The sequence below is a fragment of the Uloborus diversus genome, chromosome 3 (genome assembly GCF_026930045.1).
Source record: "Uloborus diversus isolate 005 chromosome 3, Udiv.v.3.1, whole genome shotgun sequence".
NCBI classification, from domain to species: domain Eukaryota; kingdom Metazoa; phylum Arthropoda; class Arachnida; order Araneae; family Uloboridae; genus Uloborus; species Uloborus diversus.
This window is the reverse complement of record NC_072733.1, coordinates 101506397-101523933: the sequence shown is the minus strand read 5'-3', so window position 1 is coordinate 101523933 and position 17537 is coordinate 101506397. Positions and strand designations below refer to the sequence as shown.

Sequence of the window (17537 nt, the reverse complement as noted above, 5' to 3'; positions counted from 1 at the left end):
CAAGCCGAAGACTTTTTTGATAACTTTTTATTAAAATACGTGTGAAAAAGTATTAATCTAGGTAAAATTTAGTTAAATTTATCAATTTTTAATTAATGAATTGTTGATTGTATATTAATTATTAATTAATTTTGTTTTATTATGATTATTTCTTGTGTGTACAATATTGTTGATTGCCTATCAAATTTATCAATATACCTGTCTAATTATCAAAAGAGCTGAAAAACGACTTCCGTATACACACAATCGGTTATTTCTAATATTCCACGGTAAGAAAAAGTTGTATTCAGTTTTAGCTTTTTAGTGATTCTTCCCTCTCAATTTATATATGTCTCAAACAGAAAAAAAAAGTGAATTAAATTTTATTATTTAAAAAAAAAATCGAATAAAAGTTGATTAAAGGTTTAAGGGAGTGGCCGCTAGGGCTGGGCCATGTATCGCAAAAACCAGTGTACATCCTATATCGTTTAACCGGTTTAGAACTTTCCTGTAAACCTACGCATCAATACCTCACCGACTACGAATCCAAGCACCAATGTACAGACACAGGGCTTCAATTATTGCCATTTTAATCTTAATTGTTTCAAAACACTTGTTGAAGCTGTGGCATCCCAATGGGAGGTCCAGGTCACTGTGACAAACCTACCAAAAATGTTCATTGTCGACAATTTTCTTGTGATTCGATAAATTTAGAGACTGCACATTAAAATTATCATTATTATGATTTTTTTTAAATTAATAATGATGTTTAGATACATGTTTGTGCTCATGCTCGTATTTTATCATTCTGTAAAATTCAGAACATCATTCGACAAATTAAGATTTTTTTTTGAGCAACTTAAAATTTTCTTTTTTTTTTTTTTTTTTTTTTTTTGAATGACACAAATAAAACTAGAGACGTACCGAGTAGCAGTTTGACCGAGTACTCGGCCGAGTACCGAGTTCCAATTTTGTTTTAAGAAGAACCATCGACTCACATGTGACGAATTTTGAAATCATTGCAATAGTAGTATAGACTTCCATGTCTAAATAATTTTTTACAACTACTTGGTATTCGCCGAGTGCCTGATCAAAATTTGGCCGAGTACCGAGTACTCGGTACGTGTCTAAATAAGACAAAACAAGCTTTAAAAGCAAAATTGAAGTCAGGCGGAAAAAAGTCTCTCTCTCTCTCTTTTTTTTTCAAAGAAGCAGCTTGTTGAAGTAAAAACTATTATATATATATAGCACATCATCTAAAAGTATAAAACAGTTCAGAAATTTTCTTCAGAGTCTGAATTCAAAATTTATAGAATGAAGGACTACTTGTTAAGGTAATTTTGTGTGTCAATAATTTCAGATATGTTTTGGACATGAATTAAAGTTTTTGACAATTATGTCAAAAAGAGGTTTTTGACACGACAGTAAAACCCGCGGTCACACACACAAAACCGGATAAAACCATCACCTGTCAAAAACTTGCCAACCCTGTGGATTGTGATAGAAAATTTTCATGAAAAATCATACGTTGTTTTGAAATCTTTTTTTCCCAGCGTCTCTTAAGTGTGCAACAATAATAAAAATATTGTTTCCAATGTTTCAAATTGATTAAAAGGTAAGTGAAGTAGTTTTTTATGTTTCATTTGGTTTTATTTCAGAAAGTATAAATTATATTATTTGCAATACTCTCAACCACTTTGATGTCAAAAACTGATTTTAACTTGAAAACTAAAAACTGCTAAGTTGATGCTGAGAAAATTGGGCAAACTTTATGTGTAAAGTAATTTTTCAGCACGTTTACATTTAATTATATTTAATATATAACATTAATTGCATGAAATATATATGCTTCAATAATAACTTTAATCAATTATTGCTAATAACTTTAATAAAAGAAGTTCAAGTCATCATAGACCACATCAACATTTTATGATTGCTTGATCCAACCTAAGTTGAAATGACATGACATCTTTAGTAATAATACATCTGAAAGTCGCTCTGTCTGGATCTCTGTAACGTGCATAGCACCTAGACCGTTCGGCCGATTTTCATAAAATTTGAAACAAAGTTAGTTTGTAGCATGGGAGTGTGCACCTCAAAGCGATTTTTCGAAAATTTGATTTTGTTCTTTTTCTATTCCAATTTTAAGAACCTTTTCCCGAGTAAAATTATCATAAGATGGATGAATAAATTACCAAGTTATCATAACGAGGAACATGGGCCAGCCAATTGGGGAGAGATTCACCATACATTTTTTGTAAATATACAGGCGAGCCAAAAGACCTTTTAATTTTCTACTAAGGGCAAAGCCGTGTGGGTACCACTAATTTAAAATAAAATAGGTAGCAATTGAAGGGTAATGAGGTGTCATATCAAATCATTACAGAAAAATAGAATATTTTGCCTCTCTCACATTTTTTGAGGAGATAATTTTTCTTTCCTTCTTAACTTCAGTAAAAACTGATCATTACAAATAATGTAATCTTGATGGAAATATGCAACTTAGTTTTCTTACATCTTATGAGACATACAACATCAACCTTACTACAACGCTCTATATAACGACCTTCTATTACTGCGACCTTTCCATTATAGCGACCGATGCATGAAGTCCCATTTCCAATTCCGTAGATGCAATGTTATTTTACTGTCCATTAGAGCGTCCGAACTGAACCGTTCATTCCAATATAACGTCCAAAACTAAGTTTAAATTTTTGTTCTAATCTCAGGGATAACTATCCGAAAACTAATGTTTTAACACTATACGTTTCTAAAGGTAAAATATGTTCATTTAAGTGAATTATTTTTTAGTATAAGGTAAAAGAAATAATGAAAATAGCGCACAAATGATAGACATCACAAATGGAAAAAGTCTAAAATAGCGGAAAGCTTCTACAATTGCAGTATAAAACTTTAAAAAAGAAAAAAAAAACTCACGCAATTTTTAAAAAATTATTTTGTTAGTTTCTTGATTATCTTCTAAAATGAAGCATAACTATGAGAAATTATTCCTGCATTTCCAAAAACGACTTAACAACTTGCAATACGTTATTACGACCTCTCGTTATAGCGACAGATTTCGTTTGAACGACTTTATAACGAACGTCAACTGTATAACAAAACATTTGATTATTGTAACAGAAAAAAAAAACTTCTAATGCTAAGTGTTCATAAATATGTAAAGTCAATAAACAGCGATTTGTTAAAAAAATTATGCTTGTGATAAAAAAATAATATTCAGTCAACTCATATTAATTTAAAGTCCCAAAAGACCAGCTAAAACGTATGAGTTATTGGTAGTTTGAGCTATGGGGAAGTTTCCACAACAGTCTCAAGAGTTTGGGAAACGATGAAAATTCGAGATAAAGGAATATTCAAGTTATCAAGATTTGACTCTATTTAATAAGTTAACGATGATTAATAATAATACAGTAGCCCCTCGTTATATCGCTCTTGTCGAGAGAATATAAAAAAACGCCATATAACCAAGACCATTAAAAACAGTGATCTCTTTAACCTTCAAGTAACTCATATGTGCATGTAAAATTTTTCTGGCCTGTTCCTATATTAAGCTGATTTTCCGAATAAAAGATAGTTGTCTTACCAAATACTTAGAAAACAAATTAAAAATATCTAAAGTTTTTTTAATTGTTTTTTTTTTCTGGTGAAATAAGAAATCAAATTAATATTTCAATTTAATTATAATTAAGAATCCTAATTGATATCTTGAATATTTTACATGCCCTGCCGGTCATGTTTGTCTGAAAAATAGATGCCCAAATAAAAATTTTACATGTTCGGTTTTTTATTGAAAATAACAAAAATATTTAAATTTGTCATATAGCATTAATCAGACAAAAAATTTAACAGCATTATATCTGAAACAAGAATTATTTCAATATTAAACAGAAATGGAAGTTTAAATAAATAGTACTTAATAAGTTGCCAGTAAAATTACCAATAATCAATAAAAAAAAATTATAATAATTATATGCCAAGCCGGGCATATAAGGGTTAATTGTCCAATTAGAATTTTTACAAGCCCCAGGTATGTTGGGCAATATAATTTTTGAGCCCTGCTAGATACATTTAAGGATTTTAAATTGAAATGAATTTACTTTACACCTAAGACACAAATACATGAACTGCTTTAAATTGACCTGAAATAAAGATACAAATAATATGGTTAAAAATTTTCACCACAGTTATTTGGTATTCAGCCTGATATTCAGTTAGAATTTTGACCAAATATTCGGTTTTTAGCAAAATTTGGTACTCAATGCATCTTCAAATTTAATTGGTATTATATCTTAAATTGTATAAATCTTATTTACTGCTGTGAGTCATGTCACAGTTGTTAGGCAGGGACCTCAAGTTAGTAAATCCCTGACCGCTTTGGGTTTATTCTGCCTTGGAGGTCGTAGCTAAATAATATAGATGCAAGCATGCTCTCCATATGCAGATTTATTATTCGAATAATAATCATTTAAGTTCTCGACAGGGATGCCAAAATATTTTGTGTTAACCGAATTTCGTGTTAACAGATTTCCACGTTTACCGGATTTTGTGTACGCACACATTTTTTTTTTTTTTGTTCTTGTGTCTCAGAAAATATAAGAACCAAGTACCTTTGTACAAAAATGTACACCCAAGCATTTATGTTTATAATTTCTAAGTAAGAAACAAGTAATTCGAAACAGAGGCAATGGCTATTCGAAGTAGTTCTCTGCGATAGTGCATTTTCAAACATCTGATTTTTCCTTGATCTCAAGACTGGAATTTCACTGCTGTGTTGATGGGTAAAAAAAAAAAAAAAACACTTGATCGGTTTTAGACCTTAAACCTCTACTTGGGCAAAACAAGTGTCCAGAATTAGACTTTTTTTTTCACAATGAAATTTTAAATCTAGCTTTGTCAGCCATTTGTCGAAGATTTCACTGTTCATCCCAGTTTTTTTACTGTAAGTAGTCTACAACTAAATTTAGTACTTTCTTGAACAATGTGGTTTTCCCGATTTTCCTACACAAGGAAAGGAATTTTCTCGCTGCCAGCCATGTCGCTTGCATTCAAATGCAGATCTTCCAACTTTCGAAAGTAATTTTATGTTAAAGTATGGAGATTTTCTTTTTTCAAGAGAAATACCTATGCTGCTGCTACTTTTCTTCTAGAGAAGGGAGGGGGATGCAGTTAGCAAAAGCAAATGCTCAATATAAAACTGTTTTATCTATACTTTCTAAATCTTGCAGTCATTCCTCTTCTACAAAAAGCTGTACAACAAAATAAGAACCCAAATGTAAGCACTTGGTTCAAAAAGCATATTTAGAACAAAGGTTAAATGGTTTGTCCCCAGGTGGGAAGTAATATTTATTTTTATAATACTTATCTTGCGTTGTTGTCTGAGCATTACTTGCTCTTCCAATACAAAGACTCAATTTGCTTTTATTTGTGCTTCTGTTCAGGGAAGTTGGATTATTTCTTGCACATATAATTTTTAAATTTAGTCACTAACTTTTTGTTTTAAAAATGTGAATAATAGTTTGTTTTATTTAAATGCCATGGGAAACGAAATTCTCTTCCTTGCGGTTGAAAAAGTAGAGAGAAATAGATGCAAAATTAGCACATGGTGCCATCAGGGATGAATTTAAAGCATTTTATTTTCACAGGTATTGTCTCATGCTGATGCGGCGAGACAACGAGGTTGACAAGTATCTTGAAAAATCAAGCTGTATTTTAAATTCCATGTTCTTTATCTTCTACTGGAAACATATTGGTTATAATGAAGCAATCCAAAGCTTTTGTTTCAAATTCACTCCAAGATAAAATTTCGTAAGCGGAGGTTTTCTTATAGTTTTAGTTGTGCCATAAAAAACAATTCTTTATTTGCATCTTTAAATGATTTATCTGGAATTTACAGGGATATTTTTGATGATTCTGAGATACCAAAAAGTATCAGATTATCTGATAAAAAGAAAAATGCAATAAATTTTGGACTTGCACCTTGCACTCTGCTTTTAATCCCTCCTTCTTAAGGACATTTTTTCAACAACAACAAAGCAAGTTGACAGACGCAATTGGAAATATGTACATTTATTTTTACTTCATACTGATCACTGTGTTAAAGAATAAAAGATTGAATGCCTTGTATTGTAATTTTCAAGATTGAATTTCAAACGTTTTGCCATCCATGCGAAAATCAAACTTATACATTACGTTTAAGTTCAAAAAAAAAAAAAAAACTTGTTATCTGTTGTCCTAAAATTTTTGAAATCATCACTCCGACCCCTGTAAATGCCAGAAAGCGGGGCTTGGAGGATCTCTCCCCCTGTACTGACTAAATTACGAACAAATATAGGAGGCAAAATTTTTCACTGTAATGTTTTTTTTTTTTTTTTGGTCAGAAATGTCGTTTTTTCCCTTTTAAATAATAATGTAACTGTCCTCCCCCCCCCCAATGCTTGTTCGTTTATTCAAAAAAATTAAAAAGTTATGATTTCCAGCATTGTTAATATTAGTAAGACTCTATCGTTTTTGTTGTGAGGGCCTCAGGATCAGGCTGCGCCTGGGGCCTCATAATCACATGATCCGCCACTGGTCCGCCCCTGCCTTTAAACGTTCTGTGAATAATAGCTCACCCGTTAAACGTGTCCTTATGGCATGTGTGTGTACAGCGGAAATCAGACTTTACTCCAAATTACTGTACAGTTGGAAAAGTGAAGCAACCTACCCCAAAAGTTGCCAACCCAGCTGGTACAAGATAACAACAACTACATGTGTTTGACTTTTTGTAGACATAGAACCTGTACAGAGTCTGAATGTAAATCGAAAGCTTGTCAACGCCGGTTATAATGGATTAAAAAGCCTGTACAGAGCCTGCCGGTAAATCAAAGGTGCAGGCTATTAACAGTTAATTCGGACAAAAAAACCTGAACAGAGCCTGCAGGAAAATCGAAGGTACAGGTTATTAGCAGTTATTTCGGACTAAAAAACCTGAACAGAGCCTGCAGGTAAATCAAAGCCGCAGGTTATTAGCAGTTATTTCGGACTAAAAAACCTGAATAGAACCTTCAGGTATCTCGAAGGCGCAGGTTATTAGCAGTTATTTCGGACTAAAAAACCTGAACAGAGCCTGCAGGTTTTGATCAGGTTTTACGTAAGGAAATCAGTCCGAAATAACTGCTAGTTTTACGAGGGTTTTTTTTTTTTTTTTTTTTTTTGAAGGTTTTACGCTGACATTTTTTCCTGGGAGTGCACAATTAATATATTATTTAATAAGTGTTCAAAAAACAATGAATTTCCTCCGGACAAATTAAGGCTTTCACAATTCATCATTTTAGCCAGGATTGAAAACAGTTTTTCTATTCCCTTGAAAAGATCTTTTTCTCTTTTCCAATTTCTATACTAGGGTTTCCAATCCCGCACTAATCTCAGTCCTATGGGATTTCGGGATTATAAGAAAATGATGCCGCTTTATTTCGTGATCCCGCGGGATTGACTTTTAATTCTTCAAAGAGTTAAATTTTTATGCCAAAAAAAAAGTTTTGCTTTTTAGGAAGGACTGCTATTGTTACATCACTTAAGTCTTCTTCTCGAATTTCGTACACCAATTGTAGAGTACTACGAAGTCATTATCTCAATTAGCGACTATCCTAAGACGTATGCAAAAGTGTACTTTAAAAAAGTTTAATGCGTCTTACTAAAGCATCGCTCGTATGGAATGGGAAAAGATTTTTGCTCAAAAATAATGAGCTTGATGAAAACAAGTGATGTGGCTCCACTAAAGTTTATTTTACTGAGATTAAACATTTAGCAAAAGATCCCCATAAACGTCACCACCTTTTAAAATAGATTTCATTTTTTCTTATGGGGGTCATGTTAACGGTTCTTGCTCATGAACTTCAAATTTCGGACAAAACGATGTCTGTTTGATTGTGTATTACTCCATCCAATTTATCTTGCCTTGTTGCCTCATTAACGTTGGTTATTATATCAGTGCATTTAATTCGTTTCGGCAGGGGCTAACTTTGACTGGGTCACAGTCTCAATAGGTTTTTGAACACTTTCGCTAATTTTACCTCTCACTTTAAAGAGACAATCAAAAACTTCGGCAGCTTCGCAGCTTAACGTACTGCACTGTCATGCGAATCATCTAGTGTTTCATCCAAGTTTCTGTTACCTCTTTTAGAGTCGTGCCGAGTATTGACGATTTCTCAGATAATTCATCCAACATAATTTTCAAGGTATCATCCACATTTATATTATTAGATTCACGGTGGCAGAGACATCGACAGGCTCTTCCTACTGATTAGAAAGCTTAAACAAAAAATGTCAGTTTTTTCAGTTTTCTTCTTCGGAAAAAAATATGGCGCACGTTTGGTAAGTTAAAATTTTCGGCGCATTCCTTAAGTTTACCAGAAGCGTTCCAACATTGCATTTAGACTACTCCAGCGGATTTTGCACCCTGAAATACACTTTCTCAATTTCATCTAAAAATCAACTTTTATCATTTTTACACCATTTTCGCAATTGCTGAACGCATGAACACTGAAACTTCCGAATCCGAGTACCAAAATTAATTCTCAGAGAAATATACTCTATTTTTATTGTTTTTTTGAATGGTAACTACCATTCATCATATGAGACTAAGTTTTTCTTGCTCTTCTTGTAGATAGATAGAAATGAGATTAAAACTTCAGATGATACATGTAAAAATATTCGTTTCATGGACGGCAAAAATTGTGAAACGTTTACATACAAAATCATTACGAAACAAAAATCCCGCGGGATTTTGCTCTCAATCGATTAATCCCGCTAAATATAATGCGGGATTCGGAATCGAGATTGCGGGATTGGAATCCCTATTCTGGATTATATAGTTGATTGATCTATATATGTTTCTAAAAGATATTCTTTAATTAGTGCACATATAGCATTTTATATATATATTAAGATAAATTTTACGATAGATGGCACCACAATGCACTTATTTTGTTTGGAACTAGTTGCTACTTCACGCAACTGGCATCTTTCGCCCGCTTCCACCATATGTATCCACCTGTTCATTTTGTCTTCCACGTTCGCCGTTTCAGTTATTTCAGGGGGATGTTTTTTATGTGTCATGCGATTGCACATGCTCATTAAAATACTTATCGCATTCAGCTGTGCGAAGAACGAAATTCAAGTTAGAACAACGTCGAAATTACTTACTAATATAGCTGTAATAAAACAGTCATATTGTGCGGAATGTGAATTAATTTACATTGCTGCACTAAAACGAAGTTTCTCTTCCAAATAATTAATGTTGCTTTTTTTTCAATGCGTCATTCCTCACATTTTTCTTCTACTTGTTTTAATGTGAAACTAACAGTTTCATTCCATTAATATTTTCTTTTTTTTTCATCAAAGAAACTAGTTCCTGAAAAAGAGTATTTTAAACATTAGAAGTTTAAACCTCTCCATAACCATATTCTGTTTCGAGTTTACGTATTTCTTAAACTTCCAAAACAGTTGAATTAACACATTTTTGCTCACTAAAAAAATATTAAAAAGCAAAAAAAAAAAAGTATCGCTCAAATGCATTGAACTTCAACATCTATTTCGTTAAAATAGTATCACCAGTCTGCTTTCGATTATTACCTTTGTGAAATATTTATTTGGAAACTTAACAGCTTTTAGTAAAGGTTATCATTTTTTTCCGACAATTTATTTGCTATTCATATTTATATTTACCATTAATATTAAAATCAGAATAAGAAAAACGTTTTTAATGCAATCGCTGTTTTGCTTGAAACAAAAGTATGAGATATGCATGATAAAATCAATTCTACTTAAAAGAAGTTTGACGTTTTGAAAAAGTTTCAAAGCGAAACCGGTAGTGGGCCATTCCACGAAAAAGCAGACATTTTTCTCCACACGTGACAACTCTATATTTCATTCGAAACGAGAGAAAAAGATGTTTGTCCAAGAAATCATACGGTTGTGTGATTTTTTAGGTAAAAAATTTTGTTTCATGCATTTTTCAAACAGTACTTTTGAAATCTATATAATCTTTACTCACAAATTAAAAAAAAAAAGTGCCGTCATCGCTTCTTCTCAGAAATTATGATTTATCATTAACTTTTGGTTGAATTTGGAAAGTTAAAGAAATATTATGAAAAAAAGAATAAGCTTAGTTGGAAATAAATAGAAATTTCGTGAATCACAATATATTGCTCGCTTTACGCGGGGATTTCTCGTGAAAAGCGAGTTGTGCTCCAGTCGACTTTAACATTGAACCAACCAAGTATTTCTTATTTCCTCGCTAAATCCGGATATTCGTTCTATCAGGGCCTTATAAGCGAGTTCGACTGTTTATAAAAGTAGATGTATCAAGATATGGGTGTATGTTTTGTGCACGAATCCACAATTTAAGTCGATTCTTCGCCAAATTTGGCACCCTTTGATGCTCGGAAATTCACATAGGATGGTTTTAGGAATTAAAAAAAAAGCAACGAGGTCTAAATTTAAATTTTTAGTTATAAAATTTCTACACGTCGACGAGAAATGTTACTTTTTTTCTTTCATTTAGGCCAGATTGATGAACATGCGTCACTTGACGCAACTTTTATTTTCGAGGTAGACCGTGCGGACAGTGGCGTAGCCAAGATTTCATTTCGGAGGGGGTCCAATCAGTGGCGTAGCCAGAAAGTTATTTCGGAGGGGGAGGGCGACTAAAAAAATTGGACAAATTGATATGAAGATCTTAAGATAAGCAAAATAGCTTTGGAGATGAAAATTTTATTTAACTGTTATTAATGACAAGTAATAGTTTTGAATGCATTTAAATTGAAAACAAGCAGCAAAATTTAATGGAAAATAGATTCTTCACATCCCCCAGAATGCCCACGCAGGGGCAAAATTCCAAGAAATTTGGAGGGAAAGAAACAAAGGAGAAGTCACTTTTATTAGATTCTAAACAGGTATATTCTCAGAATTTGCATCTACTTCAATGATACAAGGGGAACCAATGTTTTGGTGACTGCAGAGAGGAGTATTTTCGCACACTAGGAAAAAATTGAGAATCATTGCAATAAAGCTGTACGCCTTAGAGCGTCCCCTCATTTCGCCCCCCCCTTCCCCCGCCGTATATAGTTTATTTTACATTATCAATTCTCCCTTCAAGAATTTTTTGGTATGTTATATATTGCACAAAAAAAATATATATACATATTTTTTCTTGTTCCCTTTCTTTACTTGAGTAAAATGCTTGTTTTCAACACAAGGCTTTTTTTCTTCAATCATATATTTACACTTAGTCATTTCGGAGCGGTCCGGATCCCCATGGATCCCCCCTTGGCTACACCACTGTGTGCGGACAACGCAACTAGTAAATTATAAAGCTGTCTTGTACAGGACAAAACGTCCGATTTCCTGTGGTTTCGTTTTGAAACGAACACTTAAATGATTAGTAAGAAAGCAACACATATTTTTAAAAAGTTACAGCAGTAGATTCTAGGATATTTTACTAAATTAAGAAGTCTAAAACTGATGTTCAAAAGTGTGTCTTGACAGATAAACACATTTTTGGACTTACGCTCTAAAAGTAACAATTAAAAAAGATAGTGGGGGGAAAAACACTTAACAAGTCATACACAAGTTCAAGCACTTCCACCTGTTCAACAATTTTTTTTTTAGCTCCAAATACTTTGTTTTCATACATTGAAATCCCGGTTTTACGTCCCCCCGAAGCTACCTTATCCCGAATTTAACATTTTCATTGGATCTCATAATTAGTTTTTTGCTATGTATTTCCCGCATTTTACGTTTCTTATAACAGTCCCTTGAGAAAGGCAAAACCTGGGTTTCACTGTATATATAAATGCAGTACTGTCACTGGGGGAAACGTAGGGGGTGGCCCACCCCTTGTTACACCCAAAAGAGATCAAAGATATTATGAAAAACATAAATATGTTCAATTTTTTAAATTGTCTGCTTCGTATTTTAAATTATTTTTAATACATGAAATTTCAAGGAAAATAATGCAGAATGTTACGGGGAGGGTATGGTTAAATATGTGTCTAGGTAAAATTTTACGTAATATAAATTAGGGTGAACGGAAAAAAAAGAACTTTTTTTTCATTTAGATGATGGGTAGTGTGGAAAAGGTGCCATTGGTGAAGCAAAGTGCACATAAAAAAGTTGACAATTTCTTGACCTGCCGCAATTGGGTTGAAGTTTCGAAAAAATGCTGTTTTTTCGCGGTTTTTGCCAAAATTAGTAAAAATAGTATGTTTTTATTTTCGATGATGAGTTGCGTGGAAAAGGTGCCGTTGGTGGTACTAAACTCCCATAAAAATTTTGAGGTGTGTTATAATTCTTTCCTTTGCCATAAATGAGTAGAAGTTTTGGCAATTTTCAGTTTTTTAACATTTTTAATAAATTTTCTCAAATAGTAAAAATTTTGTTTTCGCTACATTTCTCTGCCATAATTATACAGTTTTATCACATGTGATGCATTTTTAGATGCGTGGTGTGTCATGAATTAACTACTTATTGCGTACAAAATTTTTAATTTGAAATGTGCTATTCGAAAACTTTGTGCAGCTGCGTTCAAAATTGAGGTTAAACAGCACGAACCTCAACAAAGAACTAAAGATGGTTTGGATGTACAGAAAATTTCTGCTTGTTCTTTTAACAGAGGGTTTTTATCTACACTGTTTTAGGTTATAAAAGCTTTTTTCTGCAAAAAAAAAAGCTACTCATTTGTGACAAAGGAAAGAACTATACCGCACACCTCAAAATTCTTATGGGAGTTTAGTACCACCAATGGCACCTTTTACACGCAACTCATCATCGAAAATAAAAACATACTATTATTACTAATTTTGGCAAAAAACATGAAAAAAAACAGCATTTTTTCGAAACTTCAACCCAATTGCGGCAGATCAAGAAATTGTCAGAAAAAATTCAAATTTTTTATGTGCACATTGCTTCACCAATGGCATCTTTTCCGCACTACCCATCATCGAAATTTAAAAAAAGTTGTTTTTCGGCCCACCCTAATATGAATTCGTAATGAATTGGATTTCAATGTAAACTTGGATTTTTATGTAAACCTTTCTAACACTACAAAAATAAAAATTAGCTGTTTCTGTAATTTTTACAAGCTCCATGTTAACATTAAACATTAAAAGATTTTTTTTATATTGGTCGGAGGGAAGGGGAGTGTTAAGACTAGAAATTTACCGCCCCGCGTGACACCCGTACTAGTAGGAACGCCACTAATAAAAGTTTAAGTAAATACTGTGAAATTTGTCCCAAATGTGACGGAGAACCCTTATTGCTATTTCGTGACTGGAAGTATTTGAAGTTTTAGAGTGTTCTCAAAAAAAAAAAAAAAAAAAACCCGCAATGTTTCACTGTTTTTATATTTTTTAGCTCGTTTAGTTCGAGACGAACTTCTTGTTTTGTTTACTCTTCTGTTTATCTTTTCGCGAAAAGAATCCTAAGAAATATTTCCCCAATGCATCATTGATTAAGGTTAGCATCATCATGGTGTAATCACGTGTCGATAAAATGCAGCAAACTAGATAGGATCTTTTTCGCTTAACTTTCTTTATCAGTTACCTCACTTATTGTACTAAAAAAGTCTTTTACATTTTTTTTAGTATGCATCTGTATATAGAACGTTATTTTTATGGTAAAAACCATTAAAAATGCCCATTTCCTGCAAAAGAGCTAAAAAAATGCTTCTATTTAAACATTTAAGAAAACTAAAACTTCCAGGAATGTAAAATCACACATGAAAGGAATCAGACTGACATTTTCTACATAGTCACAACAAAAATATATATTAAATCAACACAAAATCATGTTACTTAAGACTCGTGTTACTTATAGAAAAACAGCTGAAAATGTAATCCAGAACGCACGACTTCTGAAAGGGGAAAATTATTTTCATTCATTTTAAATTATTTGAGTATATTGCAACAACATGTAGTTATGAGTGGCGTATAGTTGATAGTGATAGTATATAGATGGCGAGGGGGGGGGACTGTACATCCCAGGACCCGTTTTGTCATAGACCTCGAAATTTGACATATTTTTCACCAACCCTTGCACATGTCACAGTTTAGATGAACGAACAGTTGTCTATATGAATAATAAATTTCGTTAAGAATGAATTTTTTTTTAAACTGAACACCTGTTGAGCAAAGGAGGAGGACTCATCGTCGGCACCATGCTTAATTTACAAAAGTGAAAAATTACGTTTTTCAAATTCGATGTTTGCCGTAGTACTCAAAAAAGGCTACTGGTTATAACTACTTCAAACAATAGTTTTTTTACTCTTAAAGGTTTATATAAAAATTAAAACATTGAAAATAACTAAACGCGTCAGGTGGGGAAAAAAATCGTGTTCAGTGTTTTTGCTCTCCTGAACAGTGCCAATTTTCACAATCGTTAGTTTAGCATAGTGCCGACGACATGATGGTCTAAAGATTGTGTTTAATAGAGGCTCCAAATTGAGACAAAAATTTTTAAAAAGCAATGTACGAGAAATGTTTAGACAAAATTAAAAATAATTGATGTTATTTTTTGAACTTGTAAGTTCCAGAGCATTAGAGAAAAAGCGCGTTCTTTAGCGCTCTATAAATCCAGGTCTCATATTTTTCTTTGTATTATTATAGCATGAGCGAATTGTACCGATTGTTGCAAGCTGTAAGTGCTGTAATTTTGTCTGGATATCGCGCGCTCACACACATATTTACATTTTCATAAGTAGAGATTATTTATGGGGAAAAAATGATGATTTAGACTAATTTTTCACTGTAAAAAGTATGCATTTGAAATCATTAAAATGGACGAAAACTAGAGCAAAGATAGTGCTGGGGTGTTGTACTGTTCTAACCATTGATCTGTAATCAGCGTTGCCCCGAATTTACATTTTTGGGAGGGCAGAAATTCTCAATGTGCAGAATAGCACTCCAAAAATTGCCGATTTGGGAATCGTTTGGAAGGTCACAGTGACCTCTCGTGACCTCCCATCGGGAGCCCTTGTCTGTAATGCTCATACACTGCAGCTTGTAATTCGTGATTTGAACGAAAAACGCCCATTTCCTTTCGAAAAGAATGTTTAGTGTCAATCTCAAATTGTCATTACCTTATACTTCCTTAACTTAGCTTTAACACTTTGCCATTCTTTTTTACATCTTCCCTCTCATATGATGTCTTACATTTTTCAGAGTTATAACATTTGAGTTTGTAGCTACATCTAAGAAATATTATTGAATTTCAAATTATTGACCAAATTAGTGTCCATAATTAAATTTTAATGATTTGTCTTTTTCTGTATTAACAGGCCATCTTCCTTTGGTAGCTGGCTGCGGAGGGGCTGTTATTATATTACTAATATCAGCTTGCAGCATTTACTACATATACCGAAACAAACGTAAAAAGTACGACCGAGAAGCATTGGCAATTCAACTTCGGCAACTAGAACACAGTCCAAGCTCTATGGTTCGAGGACCTCGCTACTTTACTCAGTCCAGTGACTGCAGCATCCATGGCCATCTTGCTGAATTCTCGGATGATTCCTTTGATACGAGCTACAAAAGTTACCCAACTGTGGTTTGACGCCATACATGTCGTCCTTGAATGGGTCCAATCTAGATTAACCATCTCCTAGGTAAAGAACAGTTCCTGACTTAAGAAAGAACACAAGGTCAAAGGCTTGAACGGTGTTCTACTGTGACTTCAACCAGCAAATGGTTTATTGTTCCAGGTGTTTTATATCTGGTATAAAAAAAATACAAGACAAGAAAAAAAAAAAAAAACCTCGTATCAGTTCTTTACAGAGCTTGATATTTTACAGTCCACATCTCTTAAGAGAATTATTTTGTATTAATATGTCTTTTTCAAATACAGAATGCACTGCCAACTTCCGCGAATCCTTTTTTAAGTGTTATAACAAAATGCTCAATTGGGCTATGAGAGCTCTTAAGGCATCCTTATACATAGGACAAATATGAGTACGTAAAATCAATTAAAACCCTTGCCATGATGTTGGTTCATTCAATAATTGATTTAAATGATATGCTTTATTAGATTGTAAAATTTGTTTGTGCATTGATGGCAAGGAGGGCACACTACTAAAAGACGTCATAATATATTTTTCAAGGCACTAAACTCATTTGATTTCACAGCTTTGTATTTACTGATTTAAAATATTAAAATGTATGTTCTCTTTCTAAATTTTGTTTCTAAGTCATTTTTATAAATATTTATGCGGTTATAGTATGGCTCTGATAACATGACATTTGACCTAGGACGAGTTCCTTTATAACTGGGTTGAAAGAAACAAAAATTTTTGTATTTATACAATGCTTATAACCGTTATCAGTAAAGCAAACCGCGTTTCTCACTCCATTTTTTACAAATATAGTAGTTTAAAATTTGGCACATCTGAAGTCATCTTATCAGAGTCAAACTACAAACACGTAACAGAAAAAAAAAAAAAAAACAGTGACCCCTTGTTACATCGCTCATTCGGATATATCGCGCTTTTCCTTTGTCCCCCAAAAAATTTAGTTTTAAAAAATGTTGCTTTACATTTCACGTCACACTGTTAAAAATGGGTATTCAAAAATAATGAAAATTTACTCATTTTTGAATACTTTCATTACTCAATATAGCTCCGAATCAATAAGGTTCAATTTTGAGAAACACATGTACTCATTTTTTTGAGTACATTCTGGTAATCAAATATGAGTACACATTTGTTTCAATTATAAACACATTCATTAATTAATAATGAGTTTTTAGCTCAGTTATATGTACTCATTTTTGAGTACATTTTTGAATCAAATATGAACACATTCATTAATTAATAATTAGTTTTTAGCTCAGTTATATGTATTCATTTTTGAGTACATTTTAAAATCAAATATAAATACATTAATTAATTAATAATGAGTTTTTAGCTCAGTTATATGTACTCATTTTTGAGTACATTTAGAAATCAAATATAAACTCATTCATTAATCAATAATGAGTTTTTAGCTCAGTTATATGTACTCATTTTTGAATACATTTAGAAATCAAGTATAATGGCTTATTTCAAATATATGAATTGGGTCAGCTCACTTTTGAAAACATTTTGAATTCACATTCTAAGTATTGCCATGCACTTTAGTGCAATTATCATTTCAGTCATTTAAAAGTCCATAAAAATTTTTGAGTAAAGTAGTGTGAAAATAAGTGAATTTTGTGTTCCATTTTTTTAAATGCATAATGTAAAAAAAATTCCGTAAAAATTACGGTTTTTTACCGGCAGCTGGGTTGGTTGTGCAAAACTGTAAAATTTGCGGAGAATACCCCTCAATAGAATGGTGTTTTACTATACAAGGCCAAATTTTTCCCATAAAATTTACAGAGGGGCCGTGGTAGCCCGATCGGTAAGTGTCGGATTCGGAGCCGGAGGGCCTCGGGTTCGAACAACGCCCCCTATATCTGGAAGGCCTGCTCACGGGCGAGTCACGTGGTCAAAATGAGGCCAGTTTCTCTCGCGCCGTGACTTGACGGAA

General features: G+C 32.8%; 1 protein-coding gene across 1 annotated transcript in view; it reads left to right on the top strand.

Annotated features, from left to right (window-relative positions):
• LOC129218594 (tolloid-like protein 1) overlaps positions 1 to 16267 on the top strand; it is a 195527-nt gene extending 179260 nt beyond the window's left edge. Inside the window, exon 9 of the mRNA XM_054852912.1 lies at positions 15314 to 16267. Coding sequence (XP_054708887.1) covers positions 15314 to 15588 — 275 coding nt within the window. The 3' untranslated portion in view covers positions 15589 to 16267. The remainder of the gene's footprint in view (positions 1 to 15313) is intronic.
• The last annotated feature ends 1270 nt before the right edge of the window (positions 16268 to 17537 follow it).